The 24277-nt window shown below is 55.3% G+C and overlaps 8 protein-coding genes across 8 annotated transcripts; 4 read left to right on the top strand and 4 right to left on the bottom strand.

Annotated features, from left to right (window-relative positions):
* Positions 1 to 55: 55 nt before the first annotated feature.
* CAOG_01731 (hypothetical protein) lies at positions 56 to 9674 on the top strand. The gene has a single exon (XM_004364542.2). The coding sequence runs from the start codon at positions 128 to 130 to the stop codon at positions 9593 to 9595; it is 9468 nt and encodes a 3155-aa protein (XP_004364599.1). The 5' UTR covers positions 56 to 127; the 3' UTR covers positions 9596 to 9674.
* A 136-nt stretch (positions 9675 to 9810) lies between these two features.
* On the top strand, positions 9811 to 11409 carry CAOG_01730 (uroporphyrinogen decarboxylase; the record flags this gene model as incomplete). Its single annotated transcript, XM_004364541.2, has 5 exons — positions 9811 to 10024; positions 10149 to 10291; positions 10390 to 10587; positions 10728 to 10871; positions 10921 to 11409. 5 exons carry the CDS (start codon positions 9811 to 9813, stop codon positions 11407 to 11409), a joined length of 1188 nt encoding a protein of 395 aa, XP_004364598.2.
* A 181-nt stretch (positions 11410 to 11590) lies between these two features.
* On the bottom strand, positions 11591 to 13184 carry CAOG_01729 (hypothetical protein; the record flags this gene model as incomplete). The annotated part of the gene is made up of 4 exons (XM_004364540.1): positions 11591 to 11716; positions 11848 to 12259; positions 12363 to 12481; positions 12606 to 13184. The coding sequence occupies 4 exons, from the start codon at positions 13182 to 13184 to the stop codon at positions 11591 to 11593; spliced, it is 1236 nt and encodes a 411-aa protein (XP_004364597.1).
* Positions 13185 to 13414: 230 nt separating this feature from the next.
* On the top strand, positions 13415 to 14874 carry CAOG_01728 (hypothetical protein). The gene is made up of 2 exons (XM_004364539.2): positions 13415 to 13801; positions 13982 to 14874. Exons 1-2 carry the CDS (start codon positions 13453 to 13455, stop codon positions 14851 to 14853), a joined length of 1221 nt encoding a protein of 406 aa, XP_004364596.1. The 5' UTR covers positions 13415 to 13452; the 3' UTR covers positions 14854 to 14874.
* Positions 14870 to 18174, bottom strand: CAOG_08543 (hypothetical protein). Its single transcript, XM_011271823.1, has 9 exons — positions 18156 to 18174; positions 17435 to 17627; positions 17218 to 17331; positions 16989 to 17110; positions 16746 to 16872; positions 16565 to 16662; positions 16343 to 16491; positions 16188 to 16271; positions 14870 to 16094 (listed from the first exon to the last, which is right to left on the bottom strand). Exons 2-9 carry the CDS (start codon positions 17549 to 17551, stop codon positions 15034 to 15036), a joined length of 1872 nt encoding a protein of 623 aa, XP_011270125.1. The 5' UTR covers positions 17552 to 17627; positions 18156 to 18174; the 3' UTR covers positions 14870 to 15033.
* CAOG_08542 (hypothetical protein) lies at positions 18084 to 20337 on the bottom strand. The gene is made up of 11 exons (XM_011271822.1): positions 20175 to 20337; positions 19991 to 20013; positions 19804 to 19898; positions 19603 to 19714; positions 19504 to 19513; positions 19212 to 19394; positions 19077 to 19099; positions 18938 to 18961; positions 18738 to 18831; positions 18571 to 18660; positions 18084 to 18490 (listed from the first exon to the last, which is right to left on the bottom strand). The coding sequence occupies exons 1-11, from the start codon at positions 20254 to 20256 to the stop codon at positions 18252 to 18254; spliced, it is 975 nt and encodes a 324-aa protein (XP_011270124.1). The 5' UTR covers positions 20257 to 20337; the 3' UTR covers positions 18084 to 18251.
* A 164-nt stretch (positions 20338 to 20501) lies between these two features.
* On the top strand, positions 20502 to 23533 carry CAOG_01725 (mps one binder kinase activator-like 1). Its single transcript, XM_004364536.2, has 5 exons — positions 20502 to 20547; positions 22105 to 22268; positions 22418 to 22511; positions 22603 to 22736; positions 22841 to 23533. Exons 1-5 carry the CDS (start codon positions 20534 to 20536, stop codon positions 23077 to 23079), a joined length of 645 nt encoding a protein of 214 aa, XP_004364593.2. The 5' UTR covers positions 20502 to 20533; the 3' UTR covers positions 23080 to 23533.
* Positions 23534 to 23628: 95 nt separating this feature from the next.
* CAOG_01724 (hypothetical protein) lies at positions 23629 to 24205 on the bottom strand (the record flags this gene model as incomplete). The annotated part of the gene is made up of 2 exons (XM_004364535.1): positions 23629 to 23914; positions 24162 to 24205. 2 exons carry the CDS (start codon positions 24203 to 24205, stop codon positions 23629 to 23631), a joined length of 330 nt encoding a protein of 109 aa, XP_004364592.1.
* Between the last annotated feature and the right edge of the window lie 72 nt (positions 24206 to 24277).

Here is a 24277-nt window from a genome sequence, read left to right as displayed (position 1 = left end):
TATTTATTTTTAAGGGAATTTCTTTTGATTCATCAGTTTTTGTTTTTTTTTTTAACATTTTTTCATTGTGATTTTTTTTTGCTGCTGCGTTTTTTTTTTTTTTTCTTCTTCTTCTTTCACATACAAAATGAGTCATCATCAGCAACAGCACTCACAACAGCCGCAGCAGCGATCCACAGCGACAGGCACAGCGACAGGCACCGGAACCACCGCTGCACGAAGCGGATTGTCATCCACCCTGCGATCGTCGAGCCCGCTTCTTGGCTCGTCTTCCTCCGCGCTGACCTCGTCGTCGTCCACTCTCACATCCGGCGCTGGGTCTGGCCTTGGGTCTGGCTTTGGGTCGTCGTCGTCGCTGGCGTCCAGCACCACCCGCGCTTCGTCGTCGCTCCTCTCGTCCTCGACCTCGTCCTCATCCTCGTCGACGTCAGCGTCTCGCTATGGCGCGTCCTCATCCGCCGCCACTGCCGGGTCGTCATCCCTGTCCTCGTCCTTGAGCAGCGGTCTGCGCACTGGCGGATCGATCTCTTCATCCTCCTCGGCATCCTCCTCACGCCTCTATGGCTCAACCAGCGGGTCCGTCCTTGGTCGCACGACCACGTCCTCTGCTCTGTCGTCCTCTGCCCTGTCGTCGTCGTCGTCTGCGTCTGCTCTGTCGTCGTCGTCGTCGTCTGCATCTGCATCTGCATCTGCATTGACGTCGTCCGCTTTGGCTTCGTCACGCAATGTTTCGTCATCCACCTCGATTGGGCTGTCATCCCGCACCCTGACCGGCTCAACTTCCACCTCGTCGAGCTTCACCTCGTCATCCACTTCGTCTGCGCTTGGCTCGCAGGGGGCTCTTCGCTTGGGTGGCTCGCTGCAGACCACTTCCTCGACCTTGGGCGGGCTTCGCCGATCGCACGCTGCGGGTCCCACCAGCGCCATTGCAAACGGCGATATGACTGCTGCTGCTGCTGCTGCTGCTGCCGCTGCTGCTCCAGACACCATTGTCGGTACAATGTATGCGGACGACGAAATCGAGGTCTCTGGCTTTGACGCATTCATCCCGTCGTACGACTTTTCTGCATGGGACGATCCCGAGCTCGCCGAGTATGCCATCCAGGCATCGTCGGGTGCCACCGCGCCGCTCGTCCCACCGCCGGTGCTGCCGTTCGCTTCGACAGAGTCCATCAAGGAGCATGCGTATGCAGCCGTCGCCGTCTCGCCCACCTCCCTCGTCGCCGCCAAGCAGGCCTTGCTCAACGCTGTCGCCGCATCGCTCTTGCGCGAGCCCGACTTTTATGCCGTTGGCAATGCAACCCGCGCCAACGTCATGGCGCTGGCCGAGCATGTCGCAGAGGTCAATCCCGAGTTCATCCTTCAGACCGCGCTCTACACGCGCCAGGAGCTCGGCATTCGCTCGACAGCCAACTTTTTGCTGGCGCTCGCAGGTCGCATCCCAGCGTGCCGACCCTTCCTCGCAAAGTACTTTAACGAGTCCATTCGATTGCCCTCCGACTGGATGGAGGTCGCTCAGCTCTACCAAATGTTTGGCGACGGGCATCTCAACCGCGGCTCGCTGCCCACTGCGCTGCGTCGCGTCATGGCTGACAAGTTCCCCGAGTTTGACGAGTACCAGCTGGGCAAGTACAACAAGGACAAGTCCAAGTCAAAGAAGGACAAGGAGAAGGGCGGCGATTCGTCGGCTCGCGGTGGCGCTCGTGGCGGACGCGGTGCTGGTCGCGGTGGTCGCGGCGGCGGCCGTGGTGGCCGGGCCGGCGTGGGCTTTGGAACAACTCCCAACTCGTTCGCCGTCGTTCCCGCATATGAGGACGCCGTCGTTGCCACAGATGAGGACGCTGAGGACGAGCAAAAGCTTGAAAAGATGGAGTTTACCATCAAGCAGCTTGTGCGCAAGCTGCACATTTCTCACCCAGTCGATCGTGTGATGGCCATCATTGGCAAGAAGTATCCTTCGTCACTCGAGGAGTTCTACAAGCTCAAGCTCCCTGGCGACTACGACGCGACTCGCTGCGGCAAGCGCATGAAGCTGCCCGTGCCAGAAACATGGGAAACGCAAGTGTCGCTCAAGGGCAACAATGCCACGACGTGGCAGACGCTCATCGATCACAACAAGCTGCCGTTCATGGCCATGCTTCGCAACTTGCGCAACATCATCATGGCTGGCGTGTCCCACCGTCACCATCGCTGGATTTTGCGCAAGCTGACCGAGCCCATTGCGGTCATCAACAGCAAGCAGTTCCCCTTCCGGTTCTTCTCGGCGTACGAGGCCATTGACGAATGCCTCAAGCCTCCAGCTGCCGCCGGTGCTGGTCGCGGTGGACGTGGTGGTCGTGGAGGAGGTGCCGCACGCGGCGGTCGCGGGGGTCGCGGCGGCCGTGGTGGTGGTGCTGCTGCTTCCAAGCCTGCCAAGGAGCCTGTCGTCGTCGACCCGAAGGTTGTTGCCGACTACCGCAACGCGCTCGATACGGCCGTGAAAATTGCCACCGCGCACAACGTTTCTCCCATCAAGGGCAAGACGATCGTGTTGTGCAACGCTTCGGCGAACATGCACAAGCCTTGCGGCTCCGCCAAGGGCCTCGGCAAGCCCCGCACGGTTGCCGAGATTGCCGTGTTGATGGGTCTGATGTGCAAGCATGCCTGCGAGGACGCTGTATTTGCCGTGTACGGCCCGGCCAGCGCCGGCTCTTCGGAGATTCGTGTCCAGTTTGCCACGCTGGAGGACGCCACCATCCTGAACAACATGTCGAGCGTCCTGTCGCAGGCCTACACACTTCAACAAACCGGCAGCGAGCCAAACGGGGACTGCGCGCTTCCTTACGAGTACCTCACAGGACTGCTGCGCGACGGCGTGGTGGTTGACAACCTGATCGTCTTGTCGAATACGTGCGAGCGCGAGCTCGGCGACTTTTTGTTCAAGTACCGGCAAATGGTCAATCCCAATCTGCTCTTTGTGGCCATCGATCTTGCTGGCTCTGCTTCTGGCGTCGTGGCAGCAGACGCAGTCGTCACGGATGCCGGCGAAACTGCGATTGCAGGCAACCATCCGAACGATGTCCTCATCTCTGGCTGGTCGGACGCGTTGTTGCGCTTTATTGCCGAGCGAGGCGACTCTGCGCAAGTCACCCATGTCGAGAACATTGGAATTGCCTACAAGCTTGGCTCGAAGGCGGCCGATGCGGGCTCGACCAGCGCTGCGGGAGCGTCCAAGGGCAAGTCGTCTGCTGCCCGCTCGACTGAAGTGGCCGTCTTTGGCTCTCAGCGAAATGGCAGTGCCGCGACGGCAGAGGACAACAAGCGCGCACAAATCAGCAAGATTGCTCGCACCCGCCCATTCCTCAAGCCTCGCGCCAACCCCGCGCTCCGCCCACGCGTGGCCCGCATCTTCATCTCGTCAACCTTCTTGGACATGCATGGCGAGCGCGATTTGCTGGTGCGCTTTGTCTTCCCCGAGCTCCGCGCGCGTGCTGCCCTGATCGGCGTCAGCTTGTTTGAGGTGGATCTCCGCTGGGGCATTTCTGGCAAGGAGGCTCTGACCAATCGCACGCTGGACCTGTGTCTCTCGGAAGTGGACCGATGCCGACCGTTCTTTTTGGGCTTCCTCGGCGATCGCTACGGCTTTGTCCCTCCGGCGTACGTCCTGCCCGACGAGGATCGCTACAAGTGGGTCAAGTCCTACCCCACGGGCCGTTCCGTGACCGAGTTGGAAATGATGCATGGCGCGCTCAACAACCCGGAGAAGGCCAAGGGCCGCGCCTTCTTCTTTATGCGCGACAACCGCTTCCTGGACGATTTGCCCCAAGTCCTGGGCTCGCGCTTTGTCGAGACAAACGAGGCGTCCACCAAGGCACTTCGTGCTCTCAAGAAGAAGGTCAAGGAATCTGGGCTGTGCGTCCAAGACCGGTACTCTTGCTCTTGGGGCGGCCTTGTGGATGGCAAGCCTGCTGTCAGCGGTCTTGCCCAACTGGGTCAGGTTTTGGTCGACACCCTGTGGGGCGCCATTCGGGCCGAGTTTGCCACTGTGCCGTCCGACGTGACCTCCAACGATGCACATGCCGCGACCGAGGCCGCACTCGATGACGACGCGCACAACCGATTCGTCCAAATCCGCTCGGACGCCTTCTTTGGTCGGCAGCAGCTCATCAAGCAGCTCCATCGCTTTGTCCATTACTCTCCCGGAAGCACTCTTCTCGTTTCCGGCAAGGTTGGCTCTGGCAAGTCGAGCTTGCTGGCGTCCTTTGTGCGCGAGCACGTTGTCGTCTACCCCAGCGATTCGATTCTGGCGCATTTTATCGGCGTCTCTCCGGCGTCCTCTGACCCTCGCCGCATGCTGCATCGCCTGTGCTCGCAGCTGGTCAACCGCTTCAAGCTCGAAGCTGCAGACATTGGCGGACCCATCCCCGAGACATTCCACGAGCTCAAGAAGGCCCTTCCTCGCATTCTGGCCCAGGCTGCCATCGTTTCGCGCGACCGCCTCGTGCTCTTGATTGACGGTCTGGACCAGCTCGATGACACCCACCAAGCGCGCACTCTCGAGTGGCTGCCCGTTGGTGCCAATCTCCCGTCGTCCGTGACGCTGATCTTGTCCGCGGCCACATCCGAGACTGGCCACTCTGAAATGGCCGACGCTCTCATGCGCGTGTCGCAGCCCGTGCAATTGGTTGTGGGCCCGCTCAACCCGGTCGACAAGGCCGATGTGATTCGCGGCGTGCTCAACCGCTACCGCAAGCAGCTGGACGAGACCCCCTTCAACGACCAGCTCAAGCTGCTCACCCAGAAGAAGGACTCGGCCAGTCCACTCTATCTCACCGTCGCATGCGAGGAGCTGCGCGTGTTTGGCGTCTTTGAAAAGGTCAGCGAGCGCCTCAACAAGATGTCGCCCACCCTGGCCCAGCTGTTTGACGAGGTGCTTGCTCGTTTGGAACTCGATCACGGCCGTGACATTGTCCGCTCCGCCATGTGCCTGATTGCTTGCTCGCGCTGCGGCCTGGCAGAGGACGAGCTTTCGGCGCTGCTTTCGAACGTGCTGCTTGCGCGACCCGCCACGGCAACGCCTGCTACTACCACCCGCGCTGGCGCCGCGACGTCGCTGTCTGCAGGCGACACGGTCGATGCATCGCTGGCCCACGGGACGGTGGTGTCGACGCCCATTGCCTTCCGCATGCTCCCCCAAGCGGTTGTGACCTCGTTCTTGCGGGCCGTCGAGCCCTACCTGCGGCCCCGCGACGAAACCGCCGACCAGCCTCTGGATGCCTTCCATGCGGAATTTGTTCGAGCAGTCTACCAGCGATACGGGCTCAGCAATGAGCGCGAGTGTGCTCTGTACTTTTCCATGCTGGCCGACTACTTTGCCAGCGAGGCAGACCCGCGAGGCAACGGCTCCTTTGCTGGTGTCCGCCGACGCGCGTTTGCGGACTTGCCATACTATCTGGGCATGGCGCGGCAATGGAAGCGGCTCGAGGCGGTGCTCACCAGCATTGCGTTTGTTCAAGGCAAGTGCGCCATGGGTCTGGCCTACGACCTCGTGGGCGACTACACGATTGACACTCGCATTTCCACGAGCTTTGCCAAGGACAAGGCGCGTGCATTGTCGGCGGCCAAGGTTCAGCAGTTTGGCATGTTTGTCACGCGCCAGGCGCACATCCTGACATCGCGACCCGGCATCACTGCTCAGCAGGCCCTCAACGAGCCCGACGGGTCGGCGCCAGCCGTCGCAGCCCGCCAGATGCTTGTCCACCAGTTGCAGGCCAAGGTCAATCCTGCCCTGCTGGCTGCTCCTCTGGTGGGGTCGTCCGTCCGCCAAGCCCAAGCCGCCATCGCCCCGGCCGAACGACTCGTGTCGGCGGGAGTCTCCGCGCTTGTGGCCGCGACGCCTGCTCGCTACCGTCAGCAGCCTGAGCGTTCCAATGACGTTGACATTTTGACGTTCGACTGGTCCAACAAGCCTGCCGTTCACGACCGCGCTCGTCTGACGATCGGCGGCTACGCCAAGCCGGCATCCAGCGTCGCCATCTCGCCCGACGACTCTCGCCTTGCCGTCGGCTGCGGCGACACGGTGCTTCGCCTGTATGAGTTTGACACCGGTCGCGAGCTTCACGAGCTGCGAGGCCACGCCACTCCGATTGCGGATGTTTGCTTTGCCGGTCCCAAGCGCCTGTGCAGCTCGAGCACAGACGGCATCATCATTTTGTGGGATGTCGACACTGGGCGCAAGGTCGCCGAGCTCAAGCGCCACGGCCGTCGCGTCAACGCGGTGCGAGCCGATCCTGCCGGCAAGCTCATTGTTTCGGCCGGTTGGGACTGCATTGTCCGCGTGTGGTCTGCGCAAGACGGTACCGAGCTCGCCATGCACCGCGGCGAGTCTTCGCCTGTCAACACGGTGTGCTTCCATCCCGAGGGCCAGTTTGTCGGCTTGGGCACATGGGACGGCTCGATCAAGATTTGGGACTCGTTCAACCGCGTTGTTGTCCAGACCATGCTCACGCCCCGCGCTGTGCAAGACCAGCTCATGATTGAATCCTCTCCGGACGAGGCGCCCAAGCCATCTTCTGTGCGCGCGTTGGTCTACTCCCCGTCGGGTCGTCACCTCGCTGCGGCTACCCTGAACGGCAACGTTTCCTTGTACTCGACTCTGACGGGTCTGTGCATGGGCACGTTCACGGGCCATTCGCGACCCATCAATGCGCTCGCCTTCTCCAAGCTCGGCGGCAATACGCTGGCTACCGCTTCGGAGGACGGCAAGATCAAGCTGTGGGCATCGCACCTCGGTCGCCGTGAGGTTGCCATTCCTGGCAACGGCGAGGAAACTGGCGCTGTTGGGTGCGCCGTCCCCTCCCTGGACGGCCGGCTGATTTTCGTCGGCTACCACGAGTGCTTTGCCAAGATCTTTGACGCTGCCTCCGGCATTGAGCTCGTGACGCGTATCGGAGTGCCAGTCTCTGGCGTGTCGGCTGCTGTGTGGTACATGTCCGGCGCCGATCTGATGCTCACGTACGGCACCGAAGAGGGTCGTCTGCACACATTCAACGTGACGGACGCTCGAAATTCCGGCGGCGTGGTCAAAGTGGTCGAGGTGGGCGAGCTCCAAGCGCGCGAAGGTGGCGTGACTTGCATTGTCGTCTCCCCAGTCACTTGGCGTCACCGCCCTTCCAGCTTGGCAGTCGGCTCGATGGACATGTCGATTGCGCTCTACACGCCTGTCGCCGTTCCCGAAGAATACAGTGCTCAGAACCGAAAGAAGGGCAATGTTGTGGACACGAGCTTGCTGCCCACGCATGTGATGCGTCATCACAAGGGGCCCGTGACGGCTTTGGCGTTCACTGCCAACGGCGCGAACTTGTTCTCGGCGAGCCGCGACACCACGATTGCCTACTGGACTGTCTCGACTGGCAAGCAGGTCGAGCTGGCAGGATCGCCCAACTGCCGTCACTCGGATTGGGTGAACGCGCTCGCCCTCTCTTCGTGCGGTACCTGGCTCGTGTCCGCCTCGAACGACTTTACCCTGAAGGTGTGGGAAGCTTCGACGCTCAACCTTTTCTCAACGTTGACCGGCCACGGCGGTGCCGTTTCGGGCTGCGCCATTTTCGGCAGCGGCGAGACTGGCATTCGCATGCCCAAGCAAAAGGCCAAGTCTGCTGACGACGCAGAGGCTACATCGGACACCATCATTGAGGACGGCGCCGAAGCTCCTGCATCTGCCTCCTCCGCGTCAGGCGCTGGCCGTGGCGGCGCTCGCGGGGGTCGTGGTGGACGGGGTGGCTCTCGTGGCGGCGGCATGGCTGGTCGCGGCTCTTCTGACGCGGGCGATGCGGCTCGCGATGCTAGTGACGACGCGCCCACTGGACCCGCAGCAGCAAAGGACGCGTTGATTGCCTCCCTCATGCCCAAGAACTCGGCCGCTGCAGCCAAGCTTGTTTCGCAAATGTCCCTCAAGACGGGCAACCTTGTGGTGGCGTCGTCGAGCTCGGACGGCACCGTCAAGTTGTGGATGCTCAACGGCAGCGAAATCACCACGCTGCAAGGCCACAACCACCGTGTTGCGGGGGTTGCCTTCTACATTGACTACTCGGCCGAGGACGCCGCACCTACCGCTGGCTCGCGCTCTGCTCAGGGTCTGGCAGCGTCTCTCAAGGACATGCGTCGAACTCGTGTCGCGACTGGCTCGGACGACGGTGCCGTTTACCTTTGGTCTCCCTTCCTGGGCAACGAGGTCGATGCGCTGGTGGGTCACGCAGAGAGCGTGGACGCGGTCGCCTTCTCGGACTCGGGCAAGCTCGTCTCGACTTCGCTCGATATGACGGTCAAGCAGTGGAGCATTGCAGGCGTTGGAGGCGCGTTTGGCAACCAGCAAAAGTCTGCAGAGGATGTCGACCGCGCAGCGCGCGATCGTGTCTCGTCCACGCACAATGGCCGGGTTACCGCCGTGCGCTTTTACGAGGAAGACGGCACGCGAGCGGCCTCCACTTCTGCGGACGGCACCGTGGTGCTGTGGGACCTTTCGCAGCTTGTCAAGCATGCCGGTGTCAGCTTGTTGAACTTTGCCAACAACGACAGCTCAGCCAAGTATGCCAACCAGCTGTACCTGCACCAGCTGTCGATCGCTGCTTCCGAGACGGCCGTTCCCGTGCCCGTCTGCAAGTTTAGCGTCCAGCAGGGTGTTTCGACCAACGACGTGGCTTTCTTGAACTCGCCGGACGCGCTTGTGGTGGCCTCCAGCAGCTCGTCGCGCGGTTTGCAAATGTGGAAGCTGACCTCGACCAAGCGCAAGATTATCACCACGCCTGGGTCTCCGCTTCAGCCCCCAGCGGCCGACAGCAAGCATGGACCACTGCATCATGTCAAGGTGCATTCTGCTGGTGCTGGTGCTGCTTCTGCTACAGCTGCCGTGCAAGAGTTGACGGCGACGGCTGGTCGGCGCCTCGAGGGTCACAGCTCGGTCGTTTCCTGCGTGGCCTTCTCGCGCACGCACGACGTGTTGGCCTCCGGCTCCTGGAACGGAAGCATCCTTCTCCACAATGCCAAGGGCGACCGCATTGCCACCATCCAGAAGCGTCATGCCAACTGGATTTCGTCTCTTAGCTTTATGGGTGATGCGCCCTTGCTGCTGTCGTCGTCGGCAGACGGTACCGCGGTTGTGACGCACGTCAAGGACAAGTCGCAGGCTCTTGTTCAGACGATTCGCAATCCAAGCGGCGTGTCTGCAAAGGGCCATGCTTCGTCTGGCTGGCTGACGGGCTCGGTTGCCCACCCAACCACCGGTGCCATCGTTTCGGTTGACGTGGCTGGCAAGCTCTTTGTTGCCAAGGCTTCGAAGGCTGCCGGCAAGGCGCTGCGCCTGCACTCGCGTCGCATCTCTGCAGTGCGCACCCTGCGCATCCAGCCTGTCGATGGCCGTCCAGCAATGGAGTTGCTCATCACCGCCTCCGAAGACAGCTCCATCAAGGCCTTTGATCTCGTCAAGTCGGTCCAAGTGGCCGAGTTTATTGCTCGCGCGCCCTGCACATCGCTCAGCGTGTTCAACTCTGCCGGTCGCGCGATCATTGCTGCCGGCGATTCGCTTGGCTTTGTGTACTTTTTGACTCTTGTTGTGTGATTGTTGTTGTTGTGTGATTGTTGTTGTGTGTCTTTGTTGCAGTGTCCATTTCAATTGGATTGAATTTTGTTCGATTGCCTTTTTTTATTTCTGAGCAGTTCAGTTCAGTTTTCCAATTCTTTCTCCCTTTTGACTCCACACTCCACTCTTTCCCCCCCCCCCACCCCACCCCACCTTCGCGCCGGACCAAGTTGTTTTTTTTCGCACCCCCATCAATGTCTGCTGCACCTTCCCTGCCTGCCTTGCCCGTCCATGCGAGCGTTGCCGCACTCACGTCGGATCCCGCCGCGACGCACGAGGCCATCCGGTTGCTCCGCCAGCAGCCCTTCCCGGCGCTCCGCAACGACCTCCTCCTGCGCGCTGCACGCCACCAGCCCACCGAGCGCGTCCCTGTCTGGGCCATGCGCCAGGCCGGCCGCTACTTGCCAGGTGAGCCCACCGCCGCCAGCCCGACGCTCTCCACTCACTGACGGCTCAATCTCACTCGTCTTCCCCCCATCGGTGTCTCTCACTGCAAAAATCTGTGTGTGTGCGTTGCTGTTGATTTTGACAGAGTTTCGCGAAATGCGCGCCGAGAGCGACTTTTTCAAGGTCTGCAGGACACCTCAGCTTGCCTGCGAGGTCACTCTGCAGCCACTCCGGCGGTTTGAGCTCGATGCTGCCATCATCTTTTCGGATATTCTTGTCGTTCCGCAGGTATGCAACGGGGTTACGGGTTGGTTGTATGATATTATTTTTTGTGGAACCAGGCTTGGCGTGAGATTCGACTAAGATTGACGTTCGTGCGGTTGTAGGCGCTTGGCATGCATGTGGACATGATCAAGGGCAAAGGTCCGTCCTTTCCGGAGCCGCTCAACACACCGGAAGACCTGGCACGCGTCAAGACGGAGGTCAACGTCGACGAAGCGCTGGGCTATGTGTTTGACGCACTCACGCTGACCCGCCATTCCCTCGATGGACTTGTGCCGTTGTTTGGCTTTGCCGGCGCCCCGGTATGCGCTTATTTTATTCTATAGCTGAAATACGTGTGGCTGTTTGTGTGTTTGTGTGCTCATTTCCGTTTGACTCGTTTGTTCGTTCGTATGCTCGTTTGGACTCGTTTGATGTCATACATGATTGAGGGCGGTGGCAGCAAAACGTTCGCCAAGGCGAAAACTTGGCTCTTCAAGTACCCAGAGGCATCGCACGAGCTTTTGCGACGCATCACCACCGTGACGATTCGCTATCTTGTTGGACAATTCGCTATCTTGTTGGACAAGTGCGTGCAGGAGCACAGGTACGACACTGCTGGTCTAGCAAAGCATTTCACTCTTCGCTGCGCTCAGATTCTCCAAGTGTTTGACTCTTGGGCCGGTGAACTCAGCCCTACCGAATTTGCCCAGTTCGCCTTGCCATACTTGAAACAAATTGCTGTTGAAGTCAAGCGCGCCTGCGTCGAGCAGCTGGGCATGACCGAGGCGGTGCCCATGGTCGTGTTTGCAAAGGGAGCACACTTTGCCCTCGAGGAGCTGGCGTCGCCAGCAACTGGCGGCGGCTACGACGTCGTGGGGCTCGACTGGACCATGCCCCCGCAATCGGCTCGTGCCCGCGTTGCTTCCAGCGGTGTTGCCGTCCAAGGCAACCTCGATCCCTGCGTTTTGTTTGCGCCCCACTCGCAAATCGAGGCGCAGGTCACAAGCATGCTTGCGCAGTTTGGAACTCAAAACTATATTGCCAACCTCGGCCACGGGATGATGCCCGAGCATTCTCCCGAGGCGCTTCGGTGCTTTGTGGATGCCGTCCATGCTGTTTCCGCGCGCATGAATGCAGCATAATCAACACACACACAACATTGTTCTTCTTCCTTGCGTGTGCCCATTTCTGCTTGTTTCTGCCGCGTGCTGTAGTGAGCTATTGTCTTTCGAGTGTTTGAATTAATTGTGCCAAATTTCCGTCCATACTCCGAGGTGCAGCGACTTGCAGAGCACATTCGAGGATAGCTTCACCACTCTGCGATCATTCAGTGTGCTGCGCGCCTTGCCAGTAATGCTTTGTCACAATGAGGTCGGCAATCTCAGTTGGTAAAGATGCGGACTGAGCGCCAGTCAAGAAGCAAAACACCGCCTGAAGGTCATTGTCATTCTAGGCGAAGGGTAACACTGTAATTATACAAAAGGGAGGGTGCAGAGCAAAGGGGTTGTGGCGTTTCAAGGCGGCGACACAAATAACGCGTCCAATTTCTTTCCAAGGGCATTGACTTCGTTGTTGGGTACGCGTGGATCATCCCGGAACGCATACCTCAGAGTCGGATCGAAGGCAAACGAGGTGAATACAGCCTTGGCAAGAAAATGAAGCTCGACTGCGGCTGGGGTCGCAGGAACGGAATATGGGAGGTTGCCGGCCGGGTAGACCAGCTGATGATGGGACGCGGAGGCTGCATGTAGGTGGGCCCAGTCAAACCAGTCAATACGACGAGCCGGAGTGTTTGCAGAGCGTGGACTGCCGGCGACAAATTTGTTGGCAAAGCGCGCAGGAAGCGTTGCAAATGCTGCTTCTTCGCTGGGAGGAACTTCGACCAGGTATGCAACGTAGCGACCAGGCATGTGCCACATTGCGGCGGCATGTTTGCACATGCCAAGTAGTCGGTCAATGGCTGCGGTGTCACTCGCGTCTTCCCAAAGCGCTCTGTCCCACACACACGGCGGAAGGAGCGCCCCAAAGCTGAGCGACGACGACAAAACACAACATGCAACAACAGCACATCCCTGTGGCAAAATCAATCTCTTACCCGCCTGTTTCCTCCTGAAACTCACGAACAGCGGTCAAAAGCGGGTTCCGGAGGTCCTCGGCTTCGACTTTGCCGCCAATCAATGTGACAAACAAGTTGTGGCCGTTCGCAGCTTTCGCCTGGACGTGACGCAATGCATTTCATCATCACGCCAAGTGAGAACTCACACACATATACCCACAGTATGTCATACAACACACTGGTATGATGATCATCTCCAAAGCTTTGTTGCCTGCTTGCTACCGGGGACGACAGCTTTGCCTTTCCAGGACGCGGTTCCTCGCAGAGCAACAATGAAAAGGCGTTGGCGTCCGGATGGCGACGGAAAAACACGAGGCCAGCAGCGGCATAATCTTGAATCTCCTGCGGTCTGATTCGACCCGAATAGCTGGATGTCAAGGTGGGAGGAGGCCGCGATGGGCTCGCAGCTGCTGAGCGCGGGGACGACGCGGCTGCTGGACTCGCAGCCTTCTTGGGCACTCTGACGCGGGGGGACTTTGTGCTTTGTGCTTGTGCTTGTGCTTGTGCTTGTGCTTGTGCTTGTGCTTGTGCTTGTGCTTGTGCTGCAGACGACGGCGATGCAGGTGACTGGAGTCCCGGCAACGAACGGGCTGCCGGTTGAGCGTCAGTTACCGCTCGTACCAAGGGTGCTTGATCGCTGCTGCCCAGAGTATCATTGGGCTCAGCGGCGCAGCTGGCGGGCTCAGTTGGCACGCTCGGCTTTACGTTCACAGCGGCATCAGCATCAGCATCAGCATCGGCATCGGCGTCGGTGTCGGCGTCCAGTCGCACAGGTCGTGCTGGCAATGATGATGATGCCATGACCGCCCCCACTCAATGCAATGCAATGCAATGTAGTGTAATGCAATGCAATGCTAATATTGCTTGTTGGTAAAGCTAAATCGGAGTGTGGGGAAAGCAGCAACGACGGCGGTTTGACTTGAGGACTGAGCGTTGATCCTCCCCTTTAACTGTGAGGGTTTTGAGGGGGTCATCATACACTTGTCCCATACAAAATGCACTGATATCTGATATTGCAGTCGACCAAGCAAGCAAGGGGCTCAGTTCTTCCCGTTCCTTCTCCACAGTAATGGTGCTGGCTCGCGTGGCTGCGACTGCTCGGCTGCCAAGCGTCTCGACCGTCCCCAGACTCAGTCGCAAGAGCGATGACTGCGCTCTGCCGCCGTGTTCGCTGCTCCATGGACTTGCCACGTCTGCAGCGGCGGCGATGGTGGGCGCGCTCAGTGGCAGCAGCAGCAGCACAGCGCATGTGCGACTCGCATGGCAGCAGCCGCGCCGCACCGCATTCATCCGACCGCATGTCAATGCATTCACTGCGTACCACATGCAGCCCAAGCCAGACGTCACCGCGGAAGAGTGGGCCGCAATCTACCCGGCGCCACGACAGCCACTCCTCGTTGACTTTGGCTGCCACAGCGGTAACTCAATCCCAACCCCATCCCAACCCAGTTGACGAAGTCCATCTCCCTCGTTGTAGTCGGGTGTTGATCTTTGATTTAGTTGTGGGGTTGCTGGCGGATTTTACGCGCCAAGAAGAGAATACATTCACTTCAACTCACCGTACATTGCCCCATTGCCTTGAAACCTTTGCTGCATAGGCCGCTTTCTAAGATCGCTCAGCACTTCAGAGGCAGGACAAGCAACGCCATGGAATTACTTGGGTCTGGACATCCGGGAAGAGTACATTTCGCGGGCCATCGCGAAAGCACAGGCCATTGCCGCCACAAAGTCCCGGCTCTCGTACCGTGTTTGCAACACACACGCTCACCTGCAGTCTACACTTGGCCAGTACCCTGGTCCGGTCGCAATGGTATCGTTTCTCTTCTCGGATCCCCAATTCAAGCAACGCCATCGCAAACGGCGAATGATCAATCCGCTGTTCATCAAAGAACTCGTCCAACTTCATCGCCTGCGCCTCCATAGCGAGGCACAGCTCATCGCACAAGGCTCCGAGCATTCCAGTTCACAGATCTCTGAAGGCGGCGACCGACCTCTAACGCAACAGAAGAAGACCAGCACTCCACTGTTAATCCTGTTCAAGTCCGACCTGCCACTCGTTGGCGAGGATTTGCTTGAAGCTCTCGCTGCCCCAGAGTGCGCACAGGTGGCGCAGTTTCACTCTGTGGACTTGGTGCCACTGATTGAACACGGCTTGGCTCAGCGAGCAGCTGCAGGGCAGCACCCACTCGCTCAATTCCCAGACTCCCCGTCCTCTACCAGCATCAACACAAACCCACGCTACGAGTTTATAGACTTGAATGGGTGGATGGACATGGCGAAAATCAATGGTATTTCGTTTGACCCGAATGCAGTCAACTCCATTGGACACACCGTCTCGCCTCGCGAGGCAATTCCAAAGCACATGTGGCCAGTTTTATCGGAAGCAGTCACGACATGGTCTGAGCGGGAAATTTGCACGCGGAGCGCTAATCAACCTGTATATGCACGATTGTTGCAATTGAGACAATGACAAATAGAATCAACAACACTCTTTCTCAGTTCAGCTTTACAAGTTTTTTGTTCCATATTACAATATTAACATGCATGCATCCCCGCTTCAACAGCTTCTTCCATCCCGCTTGCATGCCTCGCGGAACCCGAAAAAAAAAACATGACGAGAACACAAAAACTGTGCGTTGCTGCGCGACTTCTAGAGAATGTTACACCCGTTTCGATGATCGATGCTGGCAAAGGCGTCCATTTCATCCATTTCTTCAAGCATGCGCGTTGAACGCCAAGCTGGAGGGGGAGTTTGCGGCGGAGCAACGATCACGCCGGCTTCTTCGGCGGCACCTGCTGCAGGTCCTCTGGCACCCGGCCCGGCGACAGTTAGAGGAACGGCGTTCGCCAAAGTGGTTGCGGCAGTGGCCGTGGCACTCGTCGACCGAGGGCGCCTCAAGAAGGCGCGAGCGAGCATAATAACATGAGCTGCACGCGCGCCAACGTGGAAGCCCTCGTGCTGGGCGTGATTGGCCTGGCGATCGGCGCGCTGTTGATTCTCGTTGTTGTTATCGTGATCGGTGGCAGCTGCTCCGGGAAGCGGAAGCAGGAATGAATGAACGCGAACGCGACCGAGAGGGGAAGCTGGTGGCGTTGTCGAGAACGAGCGGCACAGCGACGTCTTGCGTTGCCGTGACAGGAGAATCTCGAGCACCTCGGCCTGATGCTCCTCGGACTGGTGGTACAGTAGATCAAACACTGTACGCTCTCGGTCTTCTTTGAGGTGCTTCAAGAATGCTTGCACCCCTTCGCGACTGACGAGGCGACAGTCGTAGATCTGCACCGAGCTCAGCCACTTGCACACGCGCAAGTGGTCGAGCGCGGTATCCGTTAGCAGCGAGCAGTTGTCCAATTCGACAGTATCGAGGTATGGGCAACCGTTGGCCAGCAGTCGGATGCCATCGTCCGTGAGCAGATCGCAGTTGGAGAGAATGATGCGTGCGAGGCGCCGGTTGTGTCTTCCAATGTCGCGCAGGCTCTGGTCGGTCAACCGAATGCAGTCTTCCAGATCCAGGCACTCGAGACGAGGGCAGTGCTTTGCGATGGCCTCCACGCCAGCATCAGTGACACGCACACAGCCGGCGCATTCCAGAGACAGCAAATCGGGACACGCTTCACCCAGACACTTGAGAGCAGCGTTAGAAATCAATGGGCAATGGGAGATGCACAGCCTTTCGAGTTTTGGGCAATGCCTTGCCAGTGAGCGAATGCCTACGACGCGCGAGTTTCCGAGAGGGGGTGAGAGCAACGAATACATTAAGGGTGGTTTTTCAAGCATGCATGTCAAGAATGCGTTCTGCGTACCAACGTCGCCCACACAGATACAGGCAGTCAGGTCGATGCCCCGCAACTCTGGACACGCGGCTGCGAGTACGTCCAACCCGGCGTCTATCATTCAAGCCAAGTTGGTCGTAAGTTTGACGTGCGCGACATGAAAATCACTTGAGAAATGCACCTACCAGTTATGCGTGAGCATCCCTTCAAACGAAGAAAGCGCAAGCGTGTGGTAAAGTGTGCGCCAAACTGGGATCCAGTGTCGGTCGCATACAGCTTGAGCCCGAAGCGTCCCATCATTGAGCACCAAGAGACATCAAGCTCTTCCAGCTCACTACAAACCAAGAAAGGGTGGAATTGTGAGGGGTTCACTCGTGCGTGTGTGTGGACAAGACACCGATGCTTACGGGCAACCCCGAGCGAGGAACGGGAACATCAAGTCGGTTATCTGCGTGCAATTTGCGAGAGACAGGCGTTTGATGGCATGGCATTCGACGCTGATGGCCTGTAGGTGGAACAAAACGCGTGAAAACAAGATTGAGCAAAAGGAACAGGAGCGCACAGTTCGACGAACAAACGTAAACTTACCTGGACTGTAAAGTCAGTCAGGGCAGTGCACTGCGAAAGATTCAGATCTTCAATGTTATGGCAGTGGCGTGCGAAAACTCGGATCGCCTTGTCATAGACATTTTCGCAGCCGTACAAGCTCAACCGACTACGAAAAAACAAACAAGACAAAAACAGCCAAACTTGCAATCAGCTACAGGGATGATCAAATAAAGGCTCTTTTGTCGCAGCTGGCGGCAGCGACGTGTATCTGGAAGCACAAACCGGAGGAAATTGCCACAGCGCCGAGCAATGTGCTCAATGTGCGAGTCTTGAACGTGCTTTTGGAAGGCAAAAAAGTCAATGTTTTGCCACAGGCTGCCATCCAGGGCAAGAAAGTTCCAGTACTGCACCAATGGAAATGCGCCAGTGCGCGAGTTATGGTCAGAACGTTGGTAGGCCCAAGAAACGGCAACCAAGAACAAGTGGACGAAGCAAACAAAATGCCCGTTACCTTCGAGACTTGAGCACATCGACAAAGTGACACCACATCCATGTGTGAAAAGATTAAGAGCATGACTTCCGGAGGAAGCTTCTCGTGGATCAGCGGGCCCGCCTGGACGTCAAGCTGGTCGAAGTTCGCCAAAAGTTGTTGAAAAGGTTGGCCAAAAATTGACACACAAGTCTGCGCCAATGCCATCAATTCTTCTCATTATTATTATGATTGTTACCAGCGTATAAATGCTCGATGACTTTGTTACTGGAAGCACATCGCTTCCCGACCGCGAGGGGCGAGCTTCGGCTTGCAGGTACAGATGCGAGGCAGATTTCTTGGCAGTGTCACACATGGTGGTGGCGTTGCGGACGGACTTTGTCCTGCAGAAAAAGCCGCCGGGTCGGAAGAGAGCTCTAGTAAATAGGAAGCTACACAAGTGGAACAGAACATGCCATTCGACGTTCAGCGAGAGGTCAGTTGAGCGAGCAAACAACCGGAAAGGGCGTCATCAGAAAATAACAACAACAACAATAAACAACCCAAACAATGTCGATGGTCGCTCGTCTGCGATGCGCAAAACGGTGACAATACAAGTGCTGAATAAGAGAGCAGTGAGAGTGCGCGCAAAAGCGAAGCGGAGTGGTCGAGAATGGACGGCATGGCTCAGTGCAAACACAAAGAATAATAACAAAAAAATCATTTGGTGAAACGCCGACAGAGATGACACACATGAAATGCAGTTGTCCTTCAGACAGCAGGCAGCACCTCTGCAGAAGAGCACAAGCGAGGTTGTGTACAAAGTTGAAACTACTAGGTGCGCAGCAGTGGCGCAGTTGGAACAGAAGCCTCACGCCAAAAAAGTTTCGCCTCCCCAACCTGAGCGAGTCAATTCTCTCAAGTCGTGTGTTGTGGTTGGATGCATATGCTTTTCATTGCAAACTGGGAAGAAGACATACACGCACACACAAGAAGATGGACTGAGCCAATTGTTTTTTTGGTTTGTGTTGTTGCTGCTAACAAAAAAAAAAAAACCGCCATTCAGTCTTCTGCTCTCAGTGGCCGCGAGCAGCAACAGGCTGTTGAGGAGGCTGGACAAACTGCTGGATGGTCTCGGTGAACATGCCCTGGATGCTGTTGCCAAAGTAAATCTTGGTGTTGTTGGCTAACGATTGATACTTGATAACCTCGAGGTACAATGGAGTGTACAAAAGCTCGTTGGCCTCGGCACGCTTCGTGGCACTGTAGAGGTCGGCATCTGCACGAGCCTTTTGCTGGGCAAGGAATGTGGCATCTATCCAGGCAACAGACGGCTGAGCGATGGCAAGCATCCGAGTGTCCGAATCTTTGCTAACGATTATCGCTGTTCCGTACCTTGGATCTCGGACACGCTCTGCTTGCTCCGCTCCTCTGCAATGTTTTGCTCATAGCGAATTCGAGCAACTGCGGCCTCCTTTTCAGCAACTATTGGCAAACCAACAAGGAGAGTGAGACTGGGCGGTGTCGCCATTGCGCGTTCCAAAATGCGGCGGCCCGCTTACCAATCATTGCACGCTTGCGTTCGGTTTCAGCCTCCTGCTCGACGACCTTTTGGCGCTGAACGGCAAACAGCAGCTTGGTCTTTTCCGCCTCCATCTGTTTTATGTTTTGGAGATTGCATTTTGACAGCACAATGCTCCTGAAAGTGAGACCCAGCAGAGGACAACCAATTGTGGACATCATCAAGTCATCATCGGCGTACGTTTTCATAGTTTTGGAGGATGCTCTGTAGACGACCAGCATAAAACCGTTGGACAACGAGCAATTGAAAAAATGAGATGAGAACATCGCGCCAATCACCATCCAACTAGACGTGCTCTCCAATCACTTGATTCACATACCTGTGGGAGTCGAGGCTTGGTGACTAGGCAGGAAAGAAGAAGAGGACGAAACAAACCGATCACAAAAAGTTTTAAAGTTTGAAAACCCGCATCACGTCGCTAGCACAGATGTCAAAATCCAGAACTACTCCATACCTCGGACAGCTTGAACACGGACGCCAGGCGCCCATTGATCCAAGCTGCGTTGCAGGGCGTTGAAAATGCTCTCGTCGATGCGGTCGAACATGTCAATGTAGACCTCCTGCAGCGTGTGAGAGCTGCAAAACTCGTTGATTTCATGGTGAATTTTGTTAAAGATCAGCAGCTTGTCATAGTCGACTTTGGGAAGCAAATTGTGAGGAGGGGGTGCGACATTGTTTGTTGGAAAGTGAGTGTGACCTTTGGGCACATTTTAGGCGCAAGAGATCGTCCTCCAGTGAAACCATACCAGTGTAATTCTGTGCAAGAATGCCATACATTGCGCACTGTGAGCTAAACAGAGCTTGGCACGTCGCAAGATCTGGTCCTGCAATGCTGTGACCGTTACCTTGACCGTATCGTACACGAAACGCTGATCGAGCATGTTCACGACCTCCACGCGCTCAAATGTGATGATGACGCCTCCGCTGGTGCCACAAGGAACATCGCGGACCTCGTCTCTGCATTGGCACCCGATTTCAGTTTGTCAGTTGTGAGATTCGAGGAGTTAGGAGCCAATTTTCTGCTGGCAACGCGTTGGAGGTCTCACGTCTGAAGAGTGACTTGGATGTCGTGGTGCGTTGTGATGAACGGCAGCATGACGTGATATCCTGGCGCAGTGGTCTCCTTGAGCAACGCGCCGCCCTGTCGTGAACGCAGTTGATGACAAACGAACGTCAGTTCAATCGTTCAATCTGCCAGCATGCTGAGCTGGCAGCTCAAAAACCGCCGCTTACTCGCTTGTAGATGCCAACATGGCCTGGATTTTTTTGTAATGAATGAATGAATGATTGGAAATTTGCGCACACAATGCAATAGTGACGAGCGAGTCAATGTCAGCGTTGTCAGTTCTGTGTGGATGTGGGATTTTGTTCATCCCAAATCATCTCTCAATCCTAACAACGCTCGAGCGACGCCGACCTTCTTCCACGCGATGGATGGATGCGTTGATCAGCATGATTGCGATTGCAAGCAGCCCAATAAGTGTACTCGCGAAACTCATTCCGAAAACACCCCTCCTGCAGAAATCTAGATCCAGAATGCCAAAAAAAACTTGTGTAAAGATCGAAAAAAACAAAAAAAAAAAAAAAAAAAAAAAAGGTGACTGAAAAATATGAAGCGTTGAAAAAAAAAATCCTAAAATAATGCATCAAACAATGAAATCGAGTTGCCTTTTTGTTCACTATTTTGTTTTTTTTTTTTGGTTTCTTTGCTTTATATTTTAGTCAGTCTTTTGTTTCGATTTTATATTTTTTTATTATTATTATTATAATAAAAAAATGTCGTGGATTTTGTAAGGTTTTTTTTTGTGCTTTTTTTGCTTTTTTTTTTTGCTCTGCTTCTGCTGCGTCGCTGCCCGTCGCCGCGCATCCCGACATCGTCCCACATTGGAGACACGTCTCGACTTGCTTGCCCCTGCTCAGCCACACCTGCTCGGGCGCATCAGAGCGATCCAACACGCAATGGATCTACCAGCTCTTTTTCTTTTTCTTTTTCTTTTTTTTTTTTTCTCCTCGTGTTTTTTTTTTTTTTTGAGTGTTTTTGCGGTCGTTTTGCGGTCTGTCTTTGGCGCTTTGTTTCTGCTGGTCTACCATTGATGTGGGGAAACTGCGCCTCTCTCCCCCAGCAACTTCAAAGCAGATGCAAAGCAAGCAAAAGGAGCACAGGGGTTTGGTTCTTGGCTGGCTGCGCGATGCGAAACCCCTACGCCATGCCGACGATGTGACGAAATCGAAAAAAAAAAAAAAAAAAAAAAAAACTCCACAACAATAAAAAAAAAAAAACAGAAATAAAAAAAATAGGCAACGGATCTGAACAACCAGCGTTTTGTTGTTTGTGATTACGAGTGACAGAGGGTAGGGTTGGGCGATTGGGGGAGCGGGAGGGGTTAGGGTTAGGACTGACTGAGATGGGAGTGGAAGGAGAAGTGCCAGCTGAAAACGGCGTTTGGAGACGGACTGAATGGAAGGAAGGCAACGAGAGGCGAATCCCGCTCTTGCTGAAGGAAAGGGGAATAAGGGAGAAAACAAGCAGGGGTTGGACTTGTGTGCATTGAGATGCGGGTGGTCGACCATGCAACCTGTGCATCTCTGCCTGAGACCACCCTGTCGTCAGTCGGAGGAGCTCGCTTGTTTGCCTGTGCGGCTGCTTGCTTGCTGCTTGTGTAGCCACTGTCAGCCTACTATTTCTGAGGCATCCTCGTCGCTCGGTGCCGCGCACGTTCAACGCCACTTGCGGAAGAACAGCAAGGGGATCTCGGCGAGCATGTGTGTCTGCGCGTTGAACCCCCGCCGCACGCGCAGATTGGCTCCATGTCGCTGGGCATCGCGTGAGAGCGAGAGAGCACAGGCCCAAAAAAAAAAAAAGGAATTTTTTATTTTTATTTTTTACGATTATTTATTATTATTATTATTTTTTATTTTGTGATTTTTGAACTTTGTCTTCGAAGGGTGCAGCGCGGTCCGGGGACTGGGAAGAAACAGTCCAGAGACAGTGTTTGCCGTGCGGTCCTTTTGGAGAGTAGCGCACGAAGGAGATTGCAGATTCAGTTCCCATCGAGACAAAACGAATAGCAACAGAAACACCGAAAAAAAAAAAAAAAAAAAAAAACAGTTTGAGTGTGGCAGCAGGCTTGTTGTTGCTTGTTATTGTTAGCGAGGACCACCACCACCACCACCAATCAGCGACACCTCATCAATAGGAAACATGTCGATACTCGCCGTCGACCCACAGGCCCTTTACTGCGCTCACAATGCAGTCCACTGCTTTTCGTGCAGTTGCAGATTCATTTGTTTTACTCACTTTGTTTCTCTGCTTTGTCTCTGCTTTCGTCTGATTTTGCAATGCGCAGCACCAAGGGTTCAAAAACCTTCAAGCCAAAGCGAAACATCCCAGAAGGCACCAAGCAATACCAGCTGAAAAAGTATGCAGAGGCAACTCTTGGCTCGGGCAACCTGCGGCTGGCAGTGACGCTTCCTGAGGGCGAGGATCTGAACGAGTGGGTCGCTGTCAATAGTACGTAGGAAGTCGAACAGGGGATTGACACTGCATAGCGCTGGTCGTTGTGTGGCTTGAGCGGTGTGGCTCATTGTTGCTTGTTTTTCTGCTTGTTTTTCTGCTCTTTTTTTTTCTGCTTGTTTTTCTGCTTGGTCTTACTGTTACAGCTGTCGACTTTTTCAACCAAATCAACATGCTCTATGGCACAATCACCGAGTTTTGCACCGCTGAGGAATGCCCCGTCATGTCCGCAGGGCCAAAGTATGTTCAAGTCTGACTTTTTGTTTGTTTGTTGGTTTGGTTGACCCGCCAACGTTCATGCTAACCTCTCATACCTTCCTCCCTCATTCAGATACGAGTACCATTGGGCAGATGGCCAGAATGTCAAGAAGCCCATCAAGTGCAGCGCACCTGAATACATTGACTTTTTGATGACCTGGGTTCAAGGACAACTGGACGACGAGACTATTTTCCCGTCCAAAATTGGTACGATGCTCTCCTCCTCCTCCCCCTTTTTTTTGATTTGTGTGCCGTCAGTCCTGGTTCAGCACAATCTCATTTTCACTTTGTCCGCACCTTTTCTTGCGCAGGTGTGCCATTCCCAAAGTCCTTCCAGGCAACGGCCAAGAACATTCTCAAGCGCCTCTTCCGAGTGTACGCTCACATCTACCACTCGCACTTTAACAAGATCGTGTCCCTCGGCGAGGAGGCACATCTCAACACCTCGTTCAAGCACTTTATCTTCTTTGTGCAAGAGTTCAACCTGATTGAAAAGAAGGAGCTGGCTCCCCTCGCCGAGCTCATCTCTCAGCTCACCAACAAGGAGTAACAGCGAACGCCATCACAATGAAAAAGCACCAAAAATATTCCGAACATCCCAACCCTTTTTCGGGGGGTGGGGTGTTCCTCGCTCGTTACTTCTCGTGTATTATTTTGTCAGTTACCCTTTTTTTTTTTTCCCGCTTTGTCCATCCTCCTCTTCTTCGTCTTAGCCGTCCATTTTCTTTACCTTGTTTCCGCTCTTTTCGCTCTTTCGGACAAATACGGTCGCTCGTTTCTTTTATTGTACTTCTTGACTTTGTGTTCTTACACTGCTGGATTGTCATCCTGTTCCATTTGATTTTATGGAATTGCCACGGCTGTACTTGTTCCTTGTTGGATGTGTTACTGCTGCTGCTGTTTGTTGTCCTGGAGCGAATTTTTTTTGTTTTCTTCCTTGTTTGTTTTGTTTGCTTGTTTTTACCTCAAAAAATTGCTTAATCGTCATAACTGCTCGATATTGGCTGGAGTCATACGGTATTCGTTATTCTGTATTCGTTGATGTGGATTTGGTGCATTTCACGCAGACCGTTGAAAATGGCGCACACACATTCAAAGATTATCGCTCGACATATCCGACATAAAGGGACTCGTAGACCACATCGTCACAATACTTGGTGGGCAGAACTCGAACCTCCCAGCCCTCGCGCATGTCGTGCATGATAGGAGTGCTCTCTGTCAGAAGCTCAATCGCCGAATCGACGAGAGTCGCTTCGTAGCACACGAGTATTGAACAGCACTCGTCCAGCTTGGCTTGACAGAGTCCGCCATCAACATGATGGCAGAGATGGTTGCGGACGGTCTCGAGCTTGCAAATCCGCGCTCGCTGGAGAAAGATGGCGACCCTGTCAAGCTGGGTGAAGTTGGTGAGCTGAAGAAAATTGCCGCCAAACGCTGGAGTTCTCGCAAACACGATTCAGCGGCGGAGAATGTGGTGGAGGTCCTCCATCACGTCTCGAATGCACTCAACTTGAACTCGTTGTTGTAGCAGCTGATTCAAATAAATCCATCAAAGCGAAATGCTCCTACCCAAAGGTTTTAGCTGTGGTCGAGTTGACAAATCAAAATTTCTGAAAGTGTTTCAAATCTCACAACATTTCCTCGCATTTGCGGCCCACAATAAGCATGTGCAGCATCTTTTATTACTATCGCTCCATCGTTTCCTTTTTTCAGTCTTTTTTTTTTTTTTTTTCTCTGTCTTTGCTTTC

The sequence above is a fragment of the Capsaspora owczarzaki genome (assembly GCF_000151315.2).
Source record: "Capsaspora owczarzaki ATCC 30864 unplaced genomic scaffold supercont2.2, whole genome shotgun sequence".
Classification (NCBI taxonomy): Eukaryota; class Filasterea; order Ministeriida; family Capsasporidae; genus Capsaspora; species Capsaspora owczarzaki.
The sequence above is the reverse complement of the archived record's forward strand: the minus strand, read 5'-3'. Positions and strand labels throughout refer to the sequence as shown.

What these genes read in the sequence shown, in the direction of transcription:
- CAOG_08542 (XM_011271822.1), bottom strand. Translation starts at nt 20,256, where the DNA reads ATGAGTTTCGCGAGTACACTTATTGGGCTGCTTGCAATCGCAATCATG. An exon ending in ACGCAAGCGTGCAATGATTG is followed by an intron (nt 18,661 to 18,737) that starts GTAAGCGGGCCG and finishes GTTTGCCAATAG; the next exon opens with TTGCTGAAAAGGAGGCCGCA. An exon ending in GAGCGTGTCCGAGATCCAAG is followed by an intron (nt 18,491 to 18,570) that starts GTACGGAACAGC and finishes TTGCCTGGATAG; the next exon opens with ATGCCACATTCCTTGCCCAG.
- CAOG_01731 (XM_004364542.2), top strand. Translation starts at nt 128, where the DNA reads ATGAGTCATCATCAGCAACAGCACTCACAACAGCCGCAGCAGCGATCC.
- CAOG_01725 (XM_004364536.2), top strand. An exon ending in CGAGTGGGTCGCTGTCAATA is followed by an intron (nt 22,269 to 22,417) that starts GTACGTAGGAAG and finishes TTACTGTTACAG; the next exon opens with CTGTCGACTTTTTCAACCAA. An exon ending in GTCATGTCCGCAGGGCCAAA is followed by an intron (nt 22,512 to 22,602) that starts GTATGTTCAAGT and finishes TCCCTCATTCAG; the next exon opens with ATACGAGTACCATTGGGCAG.
- CAOG_01728 (XM_004364539.2), top strand. Translation starts at nt 13,453, where the DNA reads ATGGTGCTGGCTCGCGTGGCTGCGACTGCTCGGCTGCCAAGCGTCTCG. An exon ending in TGACTTTGGCTGCCACAGCG is followed by an intron (nt 13,802 to 13,981) that starts GTAACTCAATCC and finishes TTTGCTGCATAG; the next exon opens with GCCGCTTTCTAAGATCGCTC.
- CAOG_08543 (XM_011271823.1), bottom strand. Translation starts at nt 17,551, where the DNA reads ATGTGTGACACTGCCAAGAAATCTGCCTCGCATCTGTACCTGCAAGCC. An exon ending in GATGTGCTCAAGTCTCGAAG is followed by an intron (nt 17,111 to 17,217) that starts GTAACGGGCATT and finishes CCATTGGTGCAG; the next exon opens with TACTGGAACTTTCTTGCCCT. An exon ending in TTCCTCGCTCGGGGTTGCCC is followed by an intron (nt 16,492 to 16,564) that starts GTAAGCATCGGT and finishes CTTGGTTTGTAG; the next exon opens with TGAGCTGGAAGAGCTTGATG.